This window comes from Solanum dulcamara, chromosome 11 (genome assembly GCF_947179165.1).
Source record: "Solanum dulcamara chromosome 11, daSolDulc1.2, whole genome shotgun sequence".
In the NCBI taxonomy this organism is placed as follows: Eukaryota; Viridiplantae; Streptophyta; class Magnoliopsida; order Solanales; family Solanaceae; genus Solanum; species Solanum dulcamara.
In genome coordinates this window covers 37,307,157-37,329,434 of record NC_077247.1, presented here as the reverse complement: position 1 = coordinate 37,329,434, position 22,278 = coordinate 37,307,157, and the positions used below count along the sequence as shown (strand labels likewise).

General features: G+C 28.9%; 1 protein-coding gene across 1 annotated transcript; it reads right to left on the bottom strand.

The window, feature by feature from the left end:
* Nucleotides 1-11,998: 11,998 nt before the first annotated feature.
* On the bottom strand, nucleotides 11,999-14,019 carry LOC129873265 (homeobox-leucine zipper protein HAT22-like). The gene is made up of 3 exons (XM_055948322.1): nucleotides 13,411-14,019; nucleotides 13,091-13,170; nucleotides 11,999-12,453 (listed from the first exon to the last, which is right to left on the bottom strand). The coding sequence occupies exons 1-3, from the start codon at nucleotides 13,816-13,818 to the stop codon at nucleotides 12,189-12,191; spliced, it is 753 nt and encodes a 250-aa protein (XP_055804297.1). The 5' UTR covers nucleotides 13,819-14,019; the 3' UTR covers nucleotides 11,999-12,188.
* Nucleotides 14,020-22,278: the final 8,259 nt, after the last annotated feature.

Sequence of the window (22,278 nt, the reverse complement as noted above, 5' to 3'; positions counted from 1 at the left end):
TAGCTTCAGTTCCCCTGTTTTGAAGGATAAGGTCGTGCTTATCCTTGTATTGTAATCGGAGGCTAAGGCCAAATTTTCTTGTACACTTTCTTCCTGATTTATAACACCCCAAATGACAAAAATGTTCAATTAATTCTGTTACTCCATTTCAATTGCTCTTGTACTTAATAAAGTATAAGAACTTTTATATTATCAGGTTAAATTGGTCTATAACTTTCCATATCTAATTTAATATGTAACGTAAACATAGAGCGATAATCTATTTCGTACGGTTAAATTACATTAATAATAGAATATATTTTTTAACTGAAAGTTGGTCATCGTTATATTTTACTTCTGAAAATGTTATTCTTGATTCTCAAACAGAGTTTTTCCTGTGTATATTATATAAAATATATTAGGATACTTCAAGAGATTGCAGATCTCTTCAGAGGGAGTGATATGCGTCCATTTCGGTATGTGCTTTTTTAGAAAGGATCTATTTTAATATGTTATGTCAAAATTATTGCCCTTTTGACTCCGGTCTATGTTTCAACATTTTTAGGACACGAAAAGATTTGATTAATATGGAATTATTTTTGTCCAGACGTGGATTTCTAACATCAGAATTTCCACTGTTAACACTTTAGCCTGACAAAAAGTTAGCTACAAAACAATTAAATTAAGGGGTCGACGCACATGACAAGCAAAAGCTAGCTAGGTAGCTGTATATATGGACAAAATCATCCTTAAAATAAATGAAGCTCCTCTTTCCAGCCAAAACTTTGGATTATTTGTACAAAAAATTATTAAGTAGGGGGTTGTATTTTGTGCATTAATAATATACAAATTTTGCATCTATCAAGTTAAGTTAACCTGCAAAAAAAAATTAAAATTATTTATATATAAAGGTCTAGTTGGATAATTTGTAGAAAATAAAGATTGATAAAACTAGTTAAATTGTATTAATAGTGTAAAAACATTTTATACAATGATATCGGCATAGAAATAACCTTTTGTAATTACTTATAATTAAATACATATGGATTAAATTATTGAATTAGCTAGACCAAATTTAATAAATAGAATTCGGTAATAACATAATGAAACTGAACTCATATGGCAGAAAGTAGAAGCTGAGGATATGTCTATTTAATTTGGAGTCATTCGCATGTTCAATAAACTTAAAATGAAAAAAGATTCAGATTTTAGAGTTGAGTGAACATACGACTTAAGAAGGATGTGATGAAAATGTAGATCACTTTGAAACTTTCGGGAAATTTGCATTTTAGGGAGGGATCTCAAAGCTCTCCAACATGTTGCCGGTATGTTTACATATGGATCCCTACATCGTTACATTCCATTTAGGATTAGGAATACGCGTAATCGGACCTACTTTTTACATATCTCTATTGAAATCCTATTCACCTCTTTGAGTGAATCGAGAAATAGGTTTGATTGTCCAACTTTTTGATAGCATTGCATTCTCCGGATAATTCAAACCGAAGCAATTGGATGTCCAACTCGGGCCTATATGACATGACCGGTCTATTAATATACATAGAATATTTTGCACTATCAATTTAACATACAAAAATATTATTCATATATAAAAGTCTAGTATGATAATTTGTAGAAAATAAAGATTGATATAGCTAGTTAAATTGTCTGAATAGTCTACAATGCTATCGGCATAGAAATAACCTTTTCTAATTGCTAATTATAATAAATTGCATTATTAGTATTATAATTTTCTAAAAAACACATTGGTATAGATGTCATGAGTTTTGGAGAAGGCAAGAAATAACAAGTGGTATGGGTTTCACATGAACAAGTCCATAGAGAGGAACAGAGAAACACCTGCACTATTTATTAGCAATTTGGGTATTTGTGTTTTCCCCTAGCTCCTACTTATACACAATACAATATACATGCATGAAAATTTGTCCGTCTGACCGGCCCCACCTCCAAAAAAAAAAGTTCTCCATCTTGTATCAATGATCATTAGAAAATCAATCTTGTCCGGCGAAATCAAAATTTTCATTAAGAATCTTTAAGATTTAATGTATACATCCAATATATAGTTGTCTAATTAGACTATGCTTTGAGTGACCATCAACTTCTAACTGCCTGCTTGTTATCTTGCTTCAAAGATCTTCCTGATCAAACTAGCCTGTTTTAAAACAGGCATGTACATAAATATATTTAAAACTTAGAAAATAAAATTTGTTGTCGATTGCAAGTGGTTTAACACTGTATATACATGGGAAAAGGCATAGAATTCATTCTGAATTTGTTTCGAAAAGTTAAATACACATTCAATCTATTTTGACGATGTATTATTACACACTTTTATCACTTAAAAGTGAATTTATTTCCATGTTGAGACGTATAACATCACTCTAACAGTATATGTATTTTACACTCGCTGGCCACATTAGCACTGTATTAGCGTCATGTCAGAAATTATAATTTTTTATATTTTTTTTCTTTTCTTTCTTTGTTCATTAAGTTTTCTTTTGTTAACTATATTTTATACTAATTAATTTCTAATTAATCATTAAAATTTTCTAATAATTTTATCTTCTTCATCACTAAATTTCACCCACTCCATCTCTGATCTCACAAGAATTGATTCGTTGTTCTTCACCACCATCATTATTAATATCAATTTCTTCTTCTTCTTCTTCACCACCTTCAATTTTCTCAACAAACCCACAAAGCTGCCATCACCACCAATTTCTTCAACCTCTCTTCTATCACATTCATTGATTTTTCGATGAGGTGAGAGAGCCTTTTATAGAGGCAAGCAAGAGAGAAATCCGATATAGTGTAGATGGTGAAATCGAGAGATAACGTTGCGATTTTTATCAATAATTGTGAAATTAATAGGAATGTGGCGGTTTTTCATCATTAATGTTTCATTTGGTACAGAGAAATCGATGGTGATTTTGGAACTTTCTTCTCCCTTACATTTTGACAATGTTGCAGTGATATATAATAAAGAAGATGAAGATTTTAAATATTGATTTTTGCATCAACAATGGAGGGAGAATGAAAATAGAACTTATGAAGAAATTAAGTTGTACAAAATTTTGATTAAAAATAAATAATGAAGAAGAAGAGGAGGATAGAGGGTGGGGTAAGGAGTGTGAAGAAGAAGAGGCGTGGGGGTGGGGTGGAAGGAGTATTCTGAATATTGTTTTAATTTAATTTTTAATTGACATGCTTGTTTTTTATTTTTATTTATTTTTTACCACGTCAGTTTTAAAGAGTAAATAAATTTATTTTTAAGTAGTAAATGATCTAATAGATCGTCATGATAGTTAAGTGTGTATTCAGTTTTTTGGGACAAGTTCGAGGAGAATCTATGTTTTTTCTCTTTATACATTGTCCAGGCATAGAACATAAATCTTAATGTGATATAACGTTGGCCATTTAGTTTCAATCCAATTTGTATCAATTTATTCACGTGTATATGTTCTTTGTTATATTTTCGTATCAAATATATTTATTTGTATCTGCTATTGATTATATATTTGTATCAATGTATAAAGTGTATATGTTAATTGTTATTCATTTTATATCAATTTATTCGAGTGTATTTGCAACTTATTCAAACTTTGTATCAATTTATTCAAGTGTATAATTTTTTTATTATACACTTGTATCGTATATTTAAGTGTATATGTTCACTATCATACATTTGTATCAATGTATATGAGAGTTTTTATAGTGTATACATCACCAGAATATATTTATATCAATGTATTCAAGTGAAAAAAAGTTTGTAATAATAGAAAATTTTATGTATCAATATCGTACAAGTAATAGCACTGATATAGCAAAATCAATGAAGAAGAAATGATCTTTTAGCGCAATTCTTTTTTTTTATTATGAAAAAATTCTTGTGAATTTTTTTCAATCCCATTGATTATGAAAGTTTGAGATATTAGTAATCGTGATTTATGCTAAAAAAGTTTTTTTAAAAAAATTGATGCACAATTATTGCACTGTATTAAATATTATTTTTACGTTCGAAATGAATTTTAGTGAAAAAAATATATTGAATACACCTGATAGCAAATAATAACGTAACTATGATAAAATTAACCAAAGTATAACTAAAGAAACCTAATTTTAATCTAATATTAGTTATTTCTAAAATTTGCTATATGTGCAAATGCCTCAATCCATCCAAATCCTTGTCTACCCAAGCTCTGTTATTATCCAACGATCCATATTTTCATTTGAAGGAGTTTGGGGCTTAGATAGGGAGGAATTGACATTAGGGAAAATTACGTGAATAAATAAATATATATTAGTTAATTAATTAATATAACTATAGTTTATTTAATTTATAATTTGTTATTAATATTTGATGTTAATTATAATTCGAGTTTGTATAATTTTTACGTTTGTATAATTCAAAATTTGTATAATATAATTTGTATATCTTTTGTATAATGTAACTTTGTATAATATAATTTGTATAACTGTTTAAAGTTCAAATGTTTGTGTTTGTATAAATTCATTATTTCTAGTTTATACAAAAATAGCTCAATTATGCGCGAATTATACAAACCCGTAAATTATAAAACGAGCCAACTTAAACTATAACTACAATTTATAAATATGTAAACTATAGTTAAAGAGCCTAATTAAGTTTATTATAGTACATGGTTATTTGCGAAATTTTAGAATGGATTTTTTTAGTTCCTAAATTTAAGTGATAAGTCACGTATTCTCTCTCCGCGCCTATTTTTAATGAATGATATTTGTTTAATTCCTAAATTTAAGTGATAAGTCACGTATTCTCTCTCCGCGCCTGTTTTTAATGAATGATATTTGTTTAATTCCTAAATTTAAGTGATAAGTCACGTATATTCTCTCTCTCTCTCTCTCTCTCTCTCTCTCTCTCTCTCTCTCTCTCTCTCCCATCTTGTACTCCATCATTTCAATTTGTTTGTCTTACTTTTCTTTTTAGTACTTGTAGGATTTTTAACTTATGGCTTTTTATTTTTATTATTTTAACTTAAAATCAAGTGATTAAAAGCTTTTTTAATTTTATTCAAATACTTTAAAAGTGCTTTAAAACTATTTTAGATTAAAAACACCTAAAATAAGTCATCAAAACATGCTTTTACTCTCTTTTTTTTACAACTTTAATCACAACAGTCTACATGACATGATTAAGATCACAAGTTTATAAAAGATATTTTGACACATTTTACATATATTTAATTTAAGGCTACAATATTCAAAATCTTTTTCACTTTTTTAGAACCTTGTGTCAAATCAAACTATGACAAACAAATTAAAATAAAGATGGGTTTTCTTTTTGTATTAATGTAAATGCCAACAAATGTATATAAAGTTATTAGGGGCCGATTTGTGTGAAGTTATTCAGGTATAAAATTTTGTATAAGCTTTACAATGTTTGGTAGTATTTTTATGCCATGTATAAAATTCAACACACATATTACTATGTTTGATTAGCATATTAGAAAATCATGTGTCCTTCGGGGATTGCAAAAAAATCAACTACATCTAGATGCATAGGCTCAATATTATCTTCAGAGATAAAATTTATCTCTGAATTATTATCACCCTTTTTCAAGGATGTCTGATAGAGCTGAAACAGACGCTTTGAGGATCGACATGTACGTGACCAGCTTCTCATTCCTCCACATCTATGACATACACTTTCTGAATTTTTCTTTTGCATAATTTCATATTTTTCATCCTTTTTTTTATATTGCTGGTTATTCTTTTGTGCAAGACGACCAGCATGATTATAATTTCTTTTACAACCACGGCCACGACAACAACTGGGACCATAACATCTTTCTCATTGGTTATAATTTGTCTGATTCACTTTAGGAAGTGGCATAGAACCAACAGACGAATTTTCATGATTTTTCATTAATAGGTCATTATGTTGTTCAACAATAAGAAGGTGTGAAAGTAATTCAGAATATTTTTTAAGACCCATTTTGCGATATTGTTGTTGTAGGAGCATATTCGCGGGAGAGAATGTGGAGTATGTTTTTTCAAGCTTGTCATGTTCAGTGACCTCTTCTCCGCATAAATTTAACTGTGATATAATTTTATACATGTAAGAATTATATTCAGTTATACTTTTAAAATCTACTAACCTCAAATTGAACCAATCATGATGTGCTTGTGGAAGAATGACCAACTTCAGGTGGTCATATCTTTCTTTCAAAAAATTTCACAGTTTAAGAGGATTTTTAATTGTGAGGTATTGCATTTTTAACCTCTCGTCAAGATAGTAGCGGAGAAATATCGTAACTTTGGCACGATTTTGGCTAGATGCCTAGTTATCATCTTTTATGGTGTCTATTAGACCCATCGGATCCAGATGAATTTCAGCATCTAGAGCCCATGAGGAGCAGTCTTTTCCCAATATATCCAAAGCAACAAATTCAAGTTTAGAAAAATTAGACATTTTAGAATATATTTTTTACCCTCTTCACCTGTTTTAAATAGCTCAAGATAACAGAATCTCATGCTGATAACGTGTTATGTAACAAATTAAATTATCAAAACAAGAAGAAAGAGAGAAAGATATAGAGAGAATTTGATATCTGTGTGTGTACAATTACATAAAACAGATGACTATTTATAGCCGAACTTCCACGGAGAAGTACACACACAAATGACTATTTATAGCCAAACTTCCACGGAGAAGAAAAAGGAGTTACATCAACAACTTGCCATTTGGTGGGCTCCATTACAAATGGAGCATCCACTTCCCTCTATTTTATAATAAGGGTATTATAGTAAACAAATAATTTATTTTTAAGAAGTATATATGTTTATTAATTTTTAATATAACAAATCAACATTCAAAGAAATTATTAAATTCTATATAACTGAATTCTACATGACTAATATCTGTATAACTAATACATATATTATTAATACCTGCATAACTCTGAGCAACAACCAAACGGCCCCTTAGTGTATGCATGAATCAAATGCTTACAACATATTTTGCCTACAATATATTAAATTCATTAAAATGTATTCCCAATCCAAATGAATTTAAAGATGTATCCACAAGTCGAATATATATAACAAATTTTCTTTATATATATATTATTTTTTTAAAAAAATTACTTTATATTAGATTAACAGATTTCATTATATTTATGATAAACCACTTGTATATCATAAAACTACCTACATTAAATTGAACGTATACATATACTTATTGCATAAGTCAACATCATTTTTCTATAATTACTTGAGAGAAACTAAACAGCATGTATATCACAAAATTGTCTATATTAAATTGAATGTATACATATATTTTTATATTATATATGTGTATCTAAAATTGACTTACTCAATGTATGTGCTCTTATCATTTGTATACATAAATGAATATATATAATTGTATTGACATTGATTCTTCACGATATTTATATCTAAAAAGTTTTCTAGTTATACATAACATGTATAACTGAATGTATAGTTATTAATTTACAAAATGTATCTGAATATATATTTATTAATTCAAAAAATATATATTAGAATGCACACATAATGTTTCACAAAATATATCAAAATGTGTACATATGACTTTTCTTCTCCATCAACACCTTATCCCATCGTCGTAGGAACAAAACTTTAACAATCTATCTTTAACGCCATTTGTGTTTTCACTTCTTTTCTCATTTTTCAAAATCACAATTATTTTGATTTTACAAAATTTAGCATGTGATGAACTTTAAAAATGATAGAGATTGTTGAAATATTTTTTAATAAAAAGAGAGAAGAAGATATTGAATAAAGGGGCAAAAAACATTGTTGAAATATATTTTTAACGAAAAGAGAAAAAATTATTGGCTACTGATTTTGGTCAAAAAGGCTAATATGTCTATTTTATGTCAATAAAATATTATTGGTCTACAGCATGCCAAATTGAATCTTGAGTTGGTACACCGTATCATTTTTCTTGTTCTACTGCATCATGGATTAGTTTTTTGAAAATAAAATAAAATTAATTTTGAATTTTATTTGAAATTATTATTTATCTCAGATACCAAACGATAATTTTTTAAAGTAATAGTAATAATTGTTGAAATATAATTCAAATTTTATTTTAAAATTATTATTTTTATTTGGGATTAATTGGAAAAAAAGGAAAAGAGAAACAAGCAGTAAACGATAGGGAAGGTGATGAAATTCATGATGATGATGATAAGACCAGCAGAAAGTTAGAGCTTCCGGGAAAGTCACTCCATCATTCCATTTTCTTCTTACTCACTATTTTTAATTGTTTAAGGTTTTTTTTTTTTCCTACCCAATGTTCGGAGTTTTCGTTGGATCCCTAACTAAATTCAAATGCGCACTATAAGGTTTGTTTAGGGGTAAATATTCCAATAGAATTTTCTTCATATTCATGACTCAAACTCAAAACCTCTAATTAAGAATGAAACAATTCTATCACTGCACCAATTCATATTAATAATAGTTATTTATTTTTATTTCTTTTCAAACTCGACACCAAGCTAGTGTTTGACCTCAAATTTTCAAATATTCTTTGCAAATTATTTCTGGATGAAGTTTTGTTAGTTTGACCATGTGTTTGGACACAAACATTTTCAAGAATATTTGATTATTTCAAAAAATATTATTTTGTATCCGTAATTTTAAAAATTATTAAAAATACCCATAAATTTGTATTATCAATTTATAATGAACATGTTCTATTAAAATAAATCTTATAATATAATTGATAACAATCAACAATAACAAAGTAACAGTATGAGCAAGAGCAAACATTAATCGCATTAACAAATTATTCTTTGTTCTCAATTTTGTCACTCAAACTATTCTTTTTCGAAGGAGGTAGTAATAAACTATTCTTTTATTAATAGATAGAGATATTGTTTAATGGTGTTGGTTGGCAATGTTAATGAAGTAAGTTGGTAGATAAATATTAGTTGAAATTACTAAATAATGGGTGTTTTTTATAAAATATAAAAGTTTGAGGTATTTTTAAAAAGTTCTAAATATTAGAACTTGGCTCAAATACTAATTTTTTGTTGAACTTGAAAATATGAAATGTTTATCAAATATATTTGTCAAATTATATGATCAAACACTAATTATTAAAAAATTATATTTTTTTTCCAAAAATATTCGGGGCCAAACAGCACCCAAATAACACGGACAATCCTAGGCAAATTCATAATGAATTCTAAAGTGGACCACTAAGGTAGACCATGAAAGATCTTCCAATTATGCAACTTAGGACTCTTGCCTCTGACCAATCATGATAACGTGTCACTTAAGATATTTAATTATTTATTTTAATTATTAAATATTGAAAATTCAGTAACTCAATTCTTAATAATTACACATCATAAGCTGGGGCGGACCCACGTACAGTTCAGGGGTTCATCCGAATCCCCTTCGTTAAAAAATTATACTGTATATATAAGATAAAAATTTTAATTTATGTGTATATATTTAACATTGAACCCCTTGAGCATAAGCCAAAGGACTAGCTCAGTGGCAAATGGGTTTAATATTTCGTCTTAGCTTGTCTTAGCTCGAGGGTTCAAATCTGAATAAACACATTTTTTTTTATTAGCGTGTTTAATTTATTTTGAACTCCCTTTATAAAATTTTTGGATCCGCCACTGATCATAAGGCGTATGTATAAAGTGTAAAACATGTTTCAATGAGGAAATTTTCTATTTTCAACCTTCAAAACCTCTTATTTAGCGGAATTTCTCCAAATATTTAAGGCAAAAGTTCTAATATTGGACGCTCTCGATGCGAGTCTAAACGAATTATTAAGTAGATTTCAAATATGAAGGGGTCATTTGATTTAAAAATAAGGTATGATATTAGTTATATTGAGATTAATTATTTTAATATTTTTTATTTATTGTATTAAAAATAAGATGCATTATATAATTAATAAGAATGTGTTATTTGTTAACAAAAACATATTCCGATATTATTATTTCATTTTTTGATAGGAATAACTTATCGTGCTACTAATTGTTAATTCAGGTATAACTCATTTTAGAATTAGCAACCAAACAAGAAATAAGACAATACTAAATTTTTCATCCGGGACTATCTATACTTATTCACCATACCAAACAAATATTTATTAAAAAGAGAGGTTGATTTCTAGGTGGTCACTCAACTAATTAATATTTATTATCTCAAAAAGTCATTTTTTTCTTCTTGATTCTAAATTTTTTTAATAAAAAAGTGATTTTATGAAATAATAACTACTCCCACTATTTCAATTCATCCGTCTTATTTTAACTTAACATAAAATTTTAAAAAATAAAAACAAATTTTAAATTTTGTGATCTTAAAAAAAGGCTATGTAAAATATATCAAAATATTCTTTAATTTTGTAGTCGTAAAAAATTATTTTAAAAAATATTCTTTACGAAACATACTTAAAAAAACACATAAATTAAAATAAAAAGATCAATATTAATTAAATGATCATGGCAGAAATCAACTCTTAAAAAAAAAAGTGGGGGTAGTGGAGAAAACAGCATAAGATGTGGACCATTTGATGATGGGAAAAGAACAAGCAATTTCTAACATCTTAGTAACCAGTGGTTGCAAATGCTACATCAAAGAGGTAGTAGTAGGTTGTGCTAAGTCTTACCTTTTTTTCCCCATATAAGTCTCCATGTTCATAATGAAACTTATAAGAAACTTGCTAGGCATGGGGTACGTGTGATCTTTTCAATATCACATGATATGTGCGTCCCACACAGATCTCCTAAAAATCTCTCATCACATTCAGTCTCATGACTTTTGTGAATTAAATTGAGTTAGGTTTTATATATAAATTCTTCTCGATAATGTTTTGAAGCATGTATATATATTAAGACGATTTATCATAACTTAACCATATATGTTCTGTCAAATTAAACTTGATCGTATATGTATCTCATGTTAGAAACAAAAACAAATTTTATAGTTTATGTGCTTTTATAACGAGGTTAAATTAATCTTTACATACATATATAATAAGGGAGGCAGTGTCACCTTCACTTTTTCATGTTGACACTTTCTCAATCAAAGAAAACTAGAGACAAATACACGTGAGCTGACTCCTACCATTGGCTTTCCACATACTACACATCATCTCTATCATGAATAACCTTATTCAACCATCCAAATCATTATCTTTCTGTTTCGTTAATTGAGGTATAAAACCTAGCTAATTAATTAAAGAGGACTACTTTATAATCCTCTTTTCTTATATAGTACGAACTAGATCATGCATATTTATTGTATTATTTTCTAAGTTTTAATTTATATAATATTATTTAATTGAATATATAGTTTAAAAATAAAAAACTCTTAAAATTTATGAATTGAAATAAATCATAGACATTTGTTTCTATTGATCATATATTTAAAGGTAAAATTATATTGAAATAAAAAAGAAATATGACATTATTTTCAATACATATCAAAAAGAAACCTATGTAAATTAGAACGGAAGGAATTTACATCCAATGGCTCAACAGAACATCGAAACTGTATTTCATGGATACACTGACATTTGATAGTATATGCTTTCTATGACCCAATTTATTTAATGTAGTTTAAATGGATATAGAGTTTTAAAAATATGGAAATATTTTACAATGTTTCAAAGTATATTTTTATGGATTTTTTATCAAATAAGTGAGACCTAACATGAGTAAAATGTTGATAATCTCACTAAATATTTGTCAAATAAAAAATATGTTGTTCTTTTTTAATTAACTAAAAAGAAAAATTATCGTACGAGCAACTTTTTAGTAATTATCTATATTTATTGAACTGATAAACTTAAATTCTTTACGAATCTCAGTGCAAATATAAAGCTAAACTCAAAATAAAATCTCAAGTTTGAAAATGAGGAGACGTAGAAACAAAGGCAACCAAAAATGAGTATATTTCTTAACAATTTACAGAGTTGTACTGACAAATTAAAGAAACAAATGAGTAAATGAATAATGATTAGCAAACCTCTTATAAACAAATGAACTATACAGTCATTTCATTACAGTACAAATTAAACCCTTAACCAAAACAAAATAAATCTTTACTAGTTTTGTGGGATTACCAAAGAATCTAATTAATTAACATGACATTAATTAAAAATAAATTAACATGATAATTTGAATACTAATTAATTAACAAGCTGCTGATGGATTGGTAAAGGAGCCATAGAGGTGAGAAGACTTGGCTGAGTTTTGGGCGGCGGCGCCTCTGACTCTTTCGCATGAAGGACACACAGTGAGGGTGGCTGCAGCCGGCAGCTTCATGTACAACGGCTGCCCTACTTTTAGAGCTTTCAGTTCTTGCAATTCTTTGTAAAGCTTCCTGTTTTCATCTGTCAGTGTCTCACAATATTTCTTTAAAAACTCGCAATCTACCTCTGTTTGCTTCAACTTCGTTCTGTAAAAACCATAAACATTACTTAGAGCTCGTTTGGATACGTTTTTAAGTTGGTCAACTCTACTTTTAAGTTAGTTTTTGATTTCTTAAAGTGTTTGACAAATATAAAATAACTTAAAAATTAAAAGTAGACTTCTTCCTATTTTTTGTTTTTTAATTTAAAAGTCATTTAAGTTTGATTTTTTATTTTTGACTTAAAAGTTACTCCCTCAGTTTTTATTTACTTGTCAAATTTCTAATTTGATTTCTCTTTTTACTTGTCATTTTTGACGAATCAAGGAAGGATAATTTTTTTCTTCCGATTATACCCTCAATTTATTAATATTAAATTAATGTTTTTGAAAAATGTAGTGAATAAATATATTTAAAACTCTATCAATTAATAGGAATAAAATGATAAACTCATATACCAATTATTGTTTTCGTGTGTCAAATTAAAATTTGATAAGTAAAAAAAAAAGAAAAAGTACTTTTTTAAAGTTAATTCAAACGGGCCTTTAATTAGATTCCTAAAATTAATTCTTAAGGAAAATTTTGATGTGTAAGTGATTTTTGGTGAGAAATCTATTAAATATATAAGAAATATTTATGGAAGAATGTAGGATCTTGGTCCAGTATGCGTAAGAAGATATCAAACCTTGCTCTTCTGTTCTGGAACCAAACTTCCACTTGACGAGGCCTTACGTTAAGCTTCCTTGCTAAGTGCTGCTTTTGCTTCTGAATTATTCGAAAATTGTGAATCAGTTTTGGTCATTTAGAAAATCAAAATTGTGTAGGATTTACATAAATTGAGACGGAGAGAATATGAAATAGTCACAACTCACAACTTTCGCATGGTATCAGGAATTTAATTTCAATTCTCACGATCGCTCATTAATTTTCACGCGCTTGATTCATGAAAATAACAATTTAAACTTTTAAATGAAATGATCATGTGAGAAAAAATGGATAGCTTACAGGATTGAGAGTGCTCTGTTGCTTGAAACTTTCCTCTAACAAAGCAGATTGTACTTTAGTGAGCCTAAGTTTCTTCCTTCCATTTGAACCATCATCATCATAATAATAATCTTCATGATCATGACTAACTCTACCTGAAATTACTCTTTCTACTTCTGTTACCTCACTACCAATATCTCTTTCCCTTTTCACACTCGCGTTTGAATAGGACGAAGCAACAGATAATTGATCCTTATTTTCCGTCTTCAGATCGTAGATCTGATCTCTGGAAGAAAGGCTTAAATTCAGAGAGGGTTCAAAACCAAGATCGAATTTAATTGCAGCTGCTCTTCCGTGCTTTCTTGCTTTCTGATTCCGCGTTGATGAAAAGCCTAATCCTAAATCAAGGCCATCACAAGTACTACCCATCTATATATGATCAGTGAGAATTAGTATAAATTTAGTAGCAATTTGTGAGTTTTGTTGAAATCTATAAAGTCTTGGAAGGAAAAAGTTGTATTTGATATTTTGATTGAATTAGGAAACAGGGGAATAAGGAAAATGAAGTTGAAGGAAGACGTTTTTCATGTGTGGTGGGTTAAGATGGAGCACTACAGTTTATACTATATACTACTCTTTCTTTCTATCCCAATTTATATTTATACGGAACAATTGGAATTTTTAGATTTAAATTTTAAAATTTTACTAGTGAAATATATAAAAAAATATGATAAATTATAATAATTAACAATCTTAAATATTTAAAAAATATTTTGATAAAATAAAAATCTTTATTAATTATCATAATTTTAATTATGTTACGTAAATTGGAACCAAAGGATGTAACAACAATCAATGGGATGAATTTAGTGGAAAAAGGAATAATGTTGTTAACGATTTGTGAAAAGTCTGTTTCTGGCTATCCATAGGTTGACGTTTGACCCCCCACAAAACCAATGTGTAAATCCCAGTATAAATGTGTCAACAAGTGAGAAACTCGATCTATTTTGGATATTAGATAATTACATATTAAATAAAAAATAAAAAATAAAAAAGAATTCACCCTCAGCCATCACTCTTCTCTCCAATTTTTGAAAGTGTCTTTTAACTTTTATACATTAGAAGTGTAAAATAATTTTTATGAGGATGTTGTTTATCAATCATGATTATAGCCTTAGGGGAAAATGTTACATGTGCTTGCATTTTTTATATTCATATTTATTTTTTTGTTAAATTGGTTAATAAATACATTTTTTTCCTTTTTGATACATAAATTATAAATTAATTTTTAAATATATTTTAGTTTATAATAGCTAAATGAGGCATAAATGTCAAATGTCAGTATAATAGCATCTCACTATAGTAGTAATGAAATTTTTTAGACAAACACTTACTACTAAAAAAAATATACTATTTTCCCACTAAAAAATTGTTCGGTGGCTATTACAAAAGATATTTTGATTGAATCGTTGAGAAAGTAAAAATAATAATGTTAAGGAAAAATTAGAAAGTTTGCCACTATTTTAGGAAGAAACTGTTTTTTACCATGTGTTTTTCCTAATGAGCTGATTTAGTGGAAAAATCATGCTCTATAACATAAAATTTTCGATTGATTTGCAGTGAAAAAAACTTTTTGTTTCTAAATAGATAGAGGTTGTCACACTGTAACGAGATTTAGACTCTATATTTTCATTTCATGACCTATATTTAGATACTATGTTTCTTTTGAAATCTAATTCCAAACTTTTTCATACACGTCAAGTGATGAATCTAGTAATTAATCAAGTGAATATAGCAAACGTCGTCAGAGTGCATGAGTTTATTCTCTATAATAATGTAGTTAACCTGAAGTCCATTAAATTTTGTTTAATTTCCAACAAGAAACTATTAAGAGAATATATTTTGAGAAGAGTGAGTGGTAATGGTTGCAAGAATATGATTTATCAACAAGTATCCAAATCTTTGCTCGACTAAAAAGTTGATGTAATGTGTTTCCTTTTTATCTATATGCTGTTTGCAATAATTAATTAGGACCTCTCTCTACTAATGTGTTTACCATCGAATTTAACTTATATACACTAACATACTCATAAATATAACAAATTTAACTTATATATAATGGAGTTGTGTTAAACTTCTACAACATCAGTGTACTTTAATCTTCTATAGCTAATGGTATATTAAAAGTGTATTTTAATTATTTTTTAGGTGGTTTAATAATATTAAAAGTTTTAGGTTTAACTCAACACTACTATTTGCTTAGATTATTCAATAAATAGGCTTTGTTTGGAACAATTTCCCAATAAGGCATGAGAATATGCCCCGCTAACACCAATCATGCATCAATCACAAAGGTGTGATGCACACTGTTTTACAATCTACAATTCCTTAATTAAGTTGATCTTACTTGTTACTTTTAGCACTTTATTCTTTTGAATATTAGATAATAAAAACGTCATGTCTCTTTGTTCAAATTAAAAATTCTAGTGTCCTTTCCCCCACCTTTTCAGTTTAAATTATATTACTAGTAATAAAATTTATTTGGGCATCTTTGCAGCCAACAGGTAGGCATGCGCCATGTTAACAAACCAGCCAATTGTTGATAGAAGGAAAAAGTTTTTAAAATCAGGGTGTAACAAACATCATATAACCTAGTACAGAATAATGGGATTTGGTAAGAATCTTGCACAATCTTTTTTCGTATCTAAGTCAATTTTAATTAATTATAACAAATTCAAGCATCATCGTACTTTTATGTCTGGAGAATATAATTAAGTAGATAAAAGTGTATTTTAATTTCTCCCAACAATTTAAGATTTTACATAAGTATATAATTAAGTAAATAAAATATGTTTTGTTGAAAAGTTCACAGTTGAAATAGGGTCCTTTGTGCACTTAAATTGATTGATCTTACTTGGATTGTGTGATCACTTGAATCAATAGTTCAAGTAGTTAGAGATGATATACTTTTATTTACTGATTAATTTTTAATACATACTCTTATTTAATTTGTGTGTTTGAATGTTTTTTTTCTTTTTTGAGTCAAGTATTCAAAATTCTTTTATGGCAATATGTGGCGGTAAAACTTGAATATAATAGCTCTATATCTGTTTTAATAGTATATCAAAATATGGGATCATTTCATTTAAAACGTTAAATTATTAAAAAAATATTTTTATTTACTTAATTAATAGGAACATGATGGATTTATACATAAGGCTGGTTAGAGATATTTCTTCTAGTTCAATATAAATGAATTCTTGGACACACTCTTTAAGAAAAATATTAAAACACATTAATCAAAGGGTAATTGTCAATATTATCCTTTTGATTCTTGCCAACTCTTCTTAAAATTAGAAATAGAAATTATTTGGGATTTAATAGTAGTTGAATACTCCATTAAAAAGAAGGATAATTCTGGAAAAAAGAAATAATTAATACATTTTTGACAATTTTTTAATTTAAATAATATAAAAATAGTGTCAATAATTCATTTATATTGGACCAGAAGAAGTTTGTAATTGCAATTGACGAATATTAGCTACCAAAAACTGCTGCAACAATTGATTTTTGTCGACGTAACTGATGACATTTTTTCCACTTCTTTTCCAACATAACATTTCTCATTCAACATGTTGAATTGAAACTTGAACGAAGTAATTTGGAATTATTTTTCCATTTTGTATCGTACGTATTGACTATTTTACTTGTAACAAGTTTTTCAATTATTTTAACTAAAGAAAAATCTATGTGGTTGTCGCAAGTGCTGATACACCATCATTTATTTGGTCAGTGGACATCATAATACCTCATATAATGTGTACATAACTGTAACTAGTTTGGGGCTGTTCAAACATATCAGTGATCTAAAGTCAAATTTAAACGGAGGCTTATATTTTAATTTTTTAAAATAAAATTTATTATAGTCAATTTATTTAATCTTTCTTGAGGCATATAGTATTATAAATTTGTCAAATTTCTAATAATTCTTTTTTCCTTGTATGTACAAATTTATAATTTTTTTTTATAAATAATACTCAATATTTTTTAAAAAATATATATCTAGTACATATTATTTCTGAAAAGATGAGGCCCCTCAAATTAGGGGCCTTTAAGGCTAATGGGAAGTTGTATTGTATGAATAGTAGGAGGTATTTGGTCTTTGTCGCCATAATTGACAGACAACCAACTACATCAAACTCAAGGTGCCAAATGTTGAAAATATAATGGCAAAAATAAAATTATTTGTAAACAAAGTAGTTTATGATATGGACACAACTTCTACATTATGCAATTGAGCGACACGAAAAAGGTGAATTCTACACAAAACGTCATCTAAGTTTGATCGTATACAACCATAAACATAATTCTACTTAATACCAATGCTTTTGTGCTACGTGCGTAAATAACAATAAATATAGCATGCTAAAATGATTCATATGATGAAAAGGAGAGCTTCATTATAACTAGTTAAATTGATGTCGTTAAAAATGACCAAACAACACAAAGCCCATTAGTTTAGGGCCTAATTACATGTCTTCATTTTAGTTTTCAAAATAAACTGTTGTACCACATTATTTCGTCATATACATGTATCTGGCGCGTACTAATGTGTCTCGAATATATGCGGATCAAATTATGTATAATTTATTCCGGATACACTGTATTCAATTTTGATTCACATGGTATCTTAGACACACTGACTCGCGCAATCTCTCACTCGCCTCTCTCCCTATATATGTATCTAATATCAAAGATACATGTATCTAGTATCATAAAATACACGTTGAATCTCTCACTCGCCTTTCTCCTTATGTATCTGCATTTCATAATGTATCAAGGATACATGTATCTAGTATCTTTGATACATATATCTCACTTGAAATCTGAAGGAGTGGTGTATCTGACTTGAAATTTGGTATAAAATTATTTACTAGTGAGACAATATGTAAGTATGTCAAACTATAAAGTGGATTAATATTAATGATATAAATATTTGTATAATTAGATAGTTTTTCCTAAAAAAATTAGCTTAGTTTAAATTATCATTAGCGGAGAGATAACTCACTACTGAAGACTCTGGGTTGCATGAAAGGCGCTACAAATTACAAGGTTGCACATTCTTTCGGCCCAATTATCACATTACTGAGCCCAAATATTCACAACTAGTGGTGGAGAAACAAAATGGGACAAGTACATAATTAACAAGTCATCTAGATGAAACAATGGACAATTGAATGGCCCCAAAAATTTGGTAGCCTTTTAAAATTGTATCATTGTTATATAGAATATGTATTACTACTGTACATAAATAGAAAAAATGTATCAACGTTGCATAGAATTTTTATCACTATAGTGTATACTTATTATTATACATATTTTTGGGATACATCTTCATCATTCGCCCACCAACGTAGCACCGGCTAAGCTCCATCTCAATGTTTTCTAAACTCAAATCCTTCAAGATGGCTAATAAAGAATCTAAATTTGATTTGCTATATTATGTGACGGAGAAAGAAGAATGAGTTGTGAATTTTAATGTGATATACAATGTCGGAGAAGACATTGGTCATCAGACGTCTTTGATAGAAATGTTTAAGAAATAAAAAAAAATGAAAAGAGAAAAGAAGGTTAGTGCTAATGAAGAAAAAAAAAAGAGAGATGAAGGAGATTTGAGTGTAGAGGGTTGGGAGAATGGGAGATTAGGGAAATGGAATTATGTCGTGAGAAAATAGAGGGAGAAAGATAACTATTTAAGGGTGTTTTATTTTAAGAAAAAACATCTAATTAGATAAACTTTCCTATCACACTTACTAACTCTCCCTATAGTTTGAAATAATTATATATTGTCTCACTAATTAATATTTTCATACCAGATTTCAAGTCAGATACACCTAGAGATATGTATATTTGCTACTACATACGCTGAAATAGGGAGAGAGGCAAGCGAGAGAAGGAGGGTGGAGAGTGAGATAAAAGGGAGGCGAACGAGATAGTCTATGCATCCCAGATACATTTGAATCACACTACATATATGTATCTGAAATACTAGATACATGTATCTGGAATACATGGGGAGAGAGGAGAGCGAGAGCAGAAAGAGTCGAGCAAAATTAGAGAGAGGCGAGCGAGAGAGTCAACTACATGTGAATCCACTTGGATACAGTGTATCTGAAAAAAACTAAGTTTTGACCTTATGTATCTGGATGCGTCAAATACATGTATTCGAAATCCAAATTCTAATAAAATATGTAATATTGAAAACTTTCGTGAAAAAAATAATAATTTACTCCTAAATTAGTGAAATTTGTATTATTTGATCTTTATTTTAAGAGAGAAGAAAGAGAAACATGAAAATTAGTTATAGGAATCTGGAGGGTTATAACTTAAAAATAGAATAAGCCTAAGGTCATGGACCTATATCTTATCATTTTCAATCAATGATCTTCTTTTTCTCTTTTCTCTCTTCAAAATAGGGTAGAATCCTAAATTGGGGATATTCTTTTTTTTATTATGGGTAATTTTCTTTTTTTTTAATGAACGATTCTTTGAATTCAAACTCAAAATGACGTCGCATTTTTTCTCCCTTGCCTTGATAAAGCTTCATTGTAATTGGCTCGTGATGATCTGTGAAACTCCATTGACAATCATGAGAAAAACTTTGAAGCTTAAGTTTAAATTGTGAAGGTGGTGCTGGTTTTAGATGTTTCAAGGACATATGCAAAACCTGTAAAATTAGGTATTGGGTCTAACTCACACCTCAAAAGCTAGCTCAAAGGGAGAAAGATTGTCCAAACCTTATAAGGAGTCCACCCATCTCATTAACCACCAATATAGAACTTTTTATCATTTTTCAATACCCCACCTCACGCCCAATGCTTAACATCTGGTGCGTAGACAATTTTAATTTTGAAAGCCCGGGTGAGATAGGTCCTGCTCTGATACCATGTTAAATTAGGTCATAGGCCTAACTCACACTCTAAAAGCTAACTCAAAACATATTTATTTCCATCAAAAGTTTCTGCATGATATAGTCCCCAAACATCTAGATGGAGCAATTCAAAAGCTTTGGTAGAAGTACTGGTAGAAGCATGGAAAGGATGTCTAGTGTGCTTAGCGAAATGACACACTTCACAATCACCTACAATTGTCTTACAATCATCTAGATTAAAACCAAACAAGTTTTTCATGGAATAACTAGAAGGATGAGCTAGCCTTTTATGCCACAGCAAAATATTCTCCTTTTGTTTCTCTTCACTATAAATTCTGTGAACTCCAGTACTTGAGTGAGCAACTTCATTGTATGTTTGGGAAAGCAATAGGCATAAACCATCAGTCTCTTTACCAATTCCCTTCAAGATCCCACTGGCAGGTTCTCGAATAGGTAGAAACCAAGGTAAAAAGAGACAAAATAATTGAGCTCTCTAGTAATTTTTGACACTGATAACAAGTTATACTTAAAATCAGGTATGAATAAAATATTTTTAATAACTCCTGTATCTCCAATCTTGCATTTTTATGTATGAGACACCATTGGGTAAATGTACCTTTCTGTTATAATTTGACCTGACTTATTTTATATCATATATTATATCTAAACTGACAGCCATATGATTTTTTGCTCCTCTGTCTATTATCCACATCACGTGTTTTACAGTGGACAAAGTTTTGAAATCAATACCTACCATATTAGCCATGTTGTCCTCTTGTATCTCCTGATTAAGCATCATCATAATCTTGTTCTGTTGATCTTCACTTAGGTGTGGTATTCTTGGGAAGTCTCTTTTTTCAGTTGAGCATTCAGCCTTAAATTGCCCTGCACATATATTGGGATTAATGTTTTTAGCTTGAACATTATAAGCAATAGTTTCCTTAGAGATATGTGCATTATTATTCTTAGCATGAACATTATGTGCAATAGGTATTCCTTCCTTTGTAGCCGGTGGATCTCCAACCAATCTGTAGCATACATTCATTATATGACCTTTGAGTTTACAGTAATCATATTAAAAATTCCAGTTCTTTTGTGGTTTATTATAGTAATTTCCTTTGCCTACCATCACAGCTCCTAATTCAACCCTTTCTCCTGAAGCAACTGAATTAACAATCGACCTTTGACTCTCCCTTGCTATCAACATAAGGTAAGCTTTGTTGATGTTAGGAGTTAGACTAGTCATTAGTATTTGACTCCTGGCTTGATCATAATTTTTATTTAGTCCCATAAGAAATTGCATCATCTTCAGTTCTATATATACTGCACAAATTTCTTGAATTTAGCATAATTACAAGGAGGTGATGTCACACTATCAAACTCTGCCCAAAAATGTCTTAACGTCAAGAAATATGTTGAGATGCTATCAGTTCCTTGAACTAATGTTGCCATATCTTTGTGTAGTTAATAGATTCGAGAAGTGTTAACTTTGTCGAATCTCTTTTTTGGATCCTTCCAAATCATCTTTCCACTTTCTGCATATACAATTTTTGTATGTAATTCCTTGGCCACTGATCCCAGTATCCATCTGATAATAATAGCATTACATTTGTCTCTTTGATGAGCTAGATATGCAATAAAATCCTTTTTTTTCAGGTTTCATTTACGATTCCTAGCTTGTTCTTTCCAAGTAATTGAATTCACATAGACCTGCTTCAGATCGAATAGTTCTCAGATCCTGTCAATTAAATTGGAACAATTGGACCTCCAGTTATATCTGATGGATAAATGAAGAAATCATGCGTGTGGTCGATCTTTGTGGTTGCCATTGTTGCTCTGACTTACAATCGCACTAATCTTCCTACTACAATTTTCCTCTTACTCAAATAAATCAATTTCAACTCACAATAGTGGTTGTAAGCTCTGACACCATGTAAAATTAGGCATTGGGCGTAACT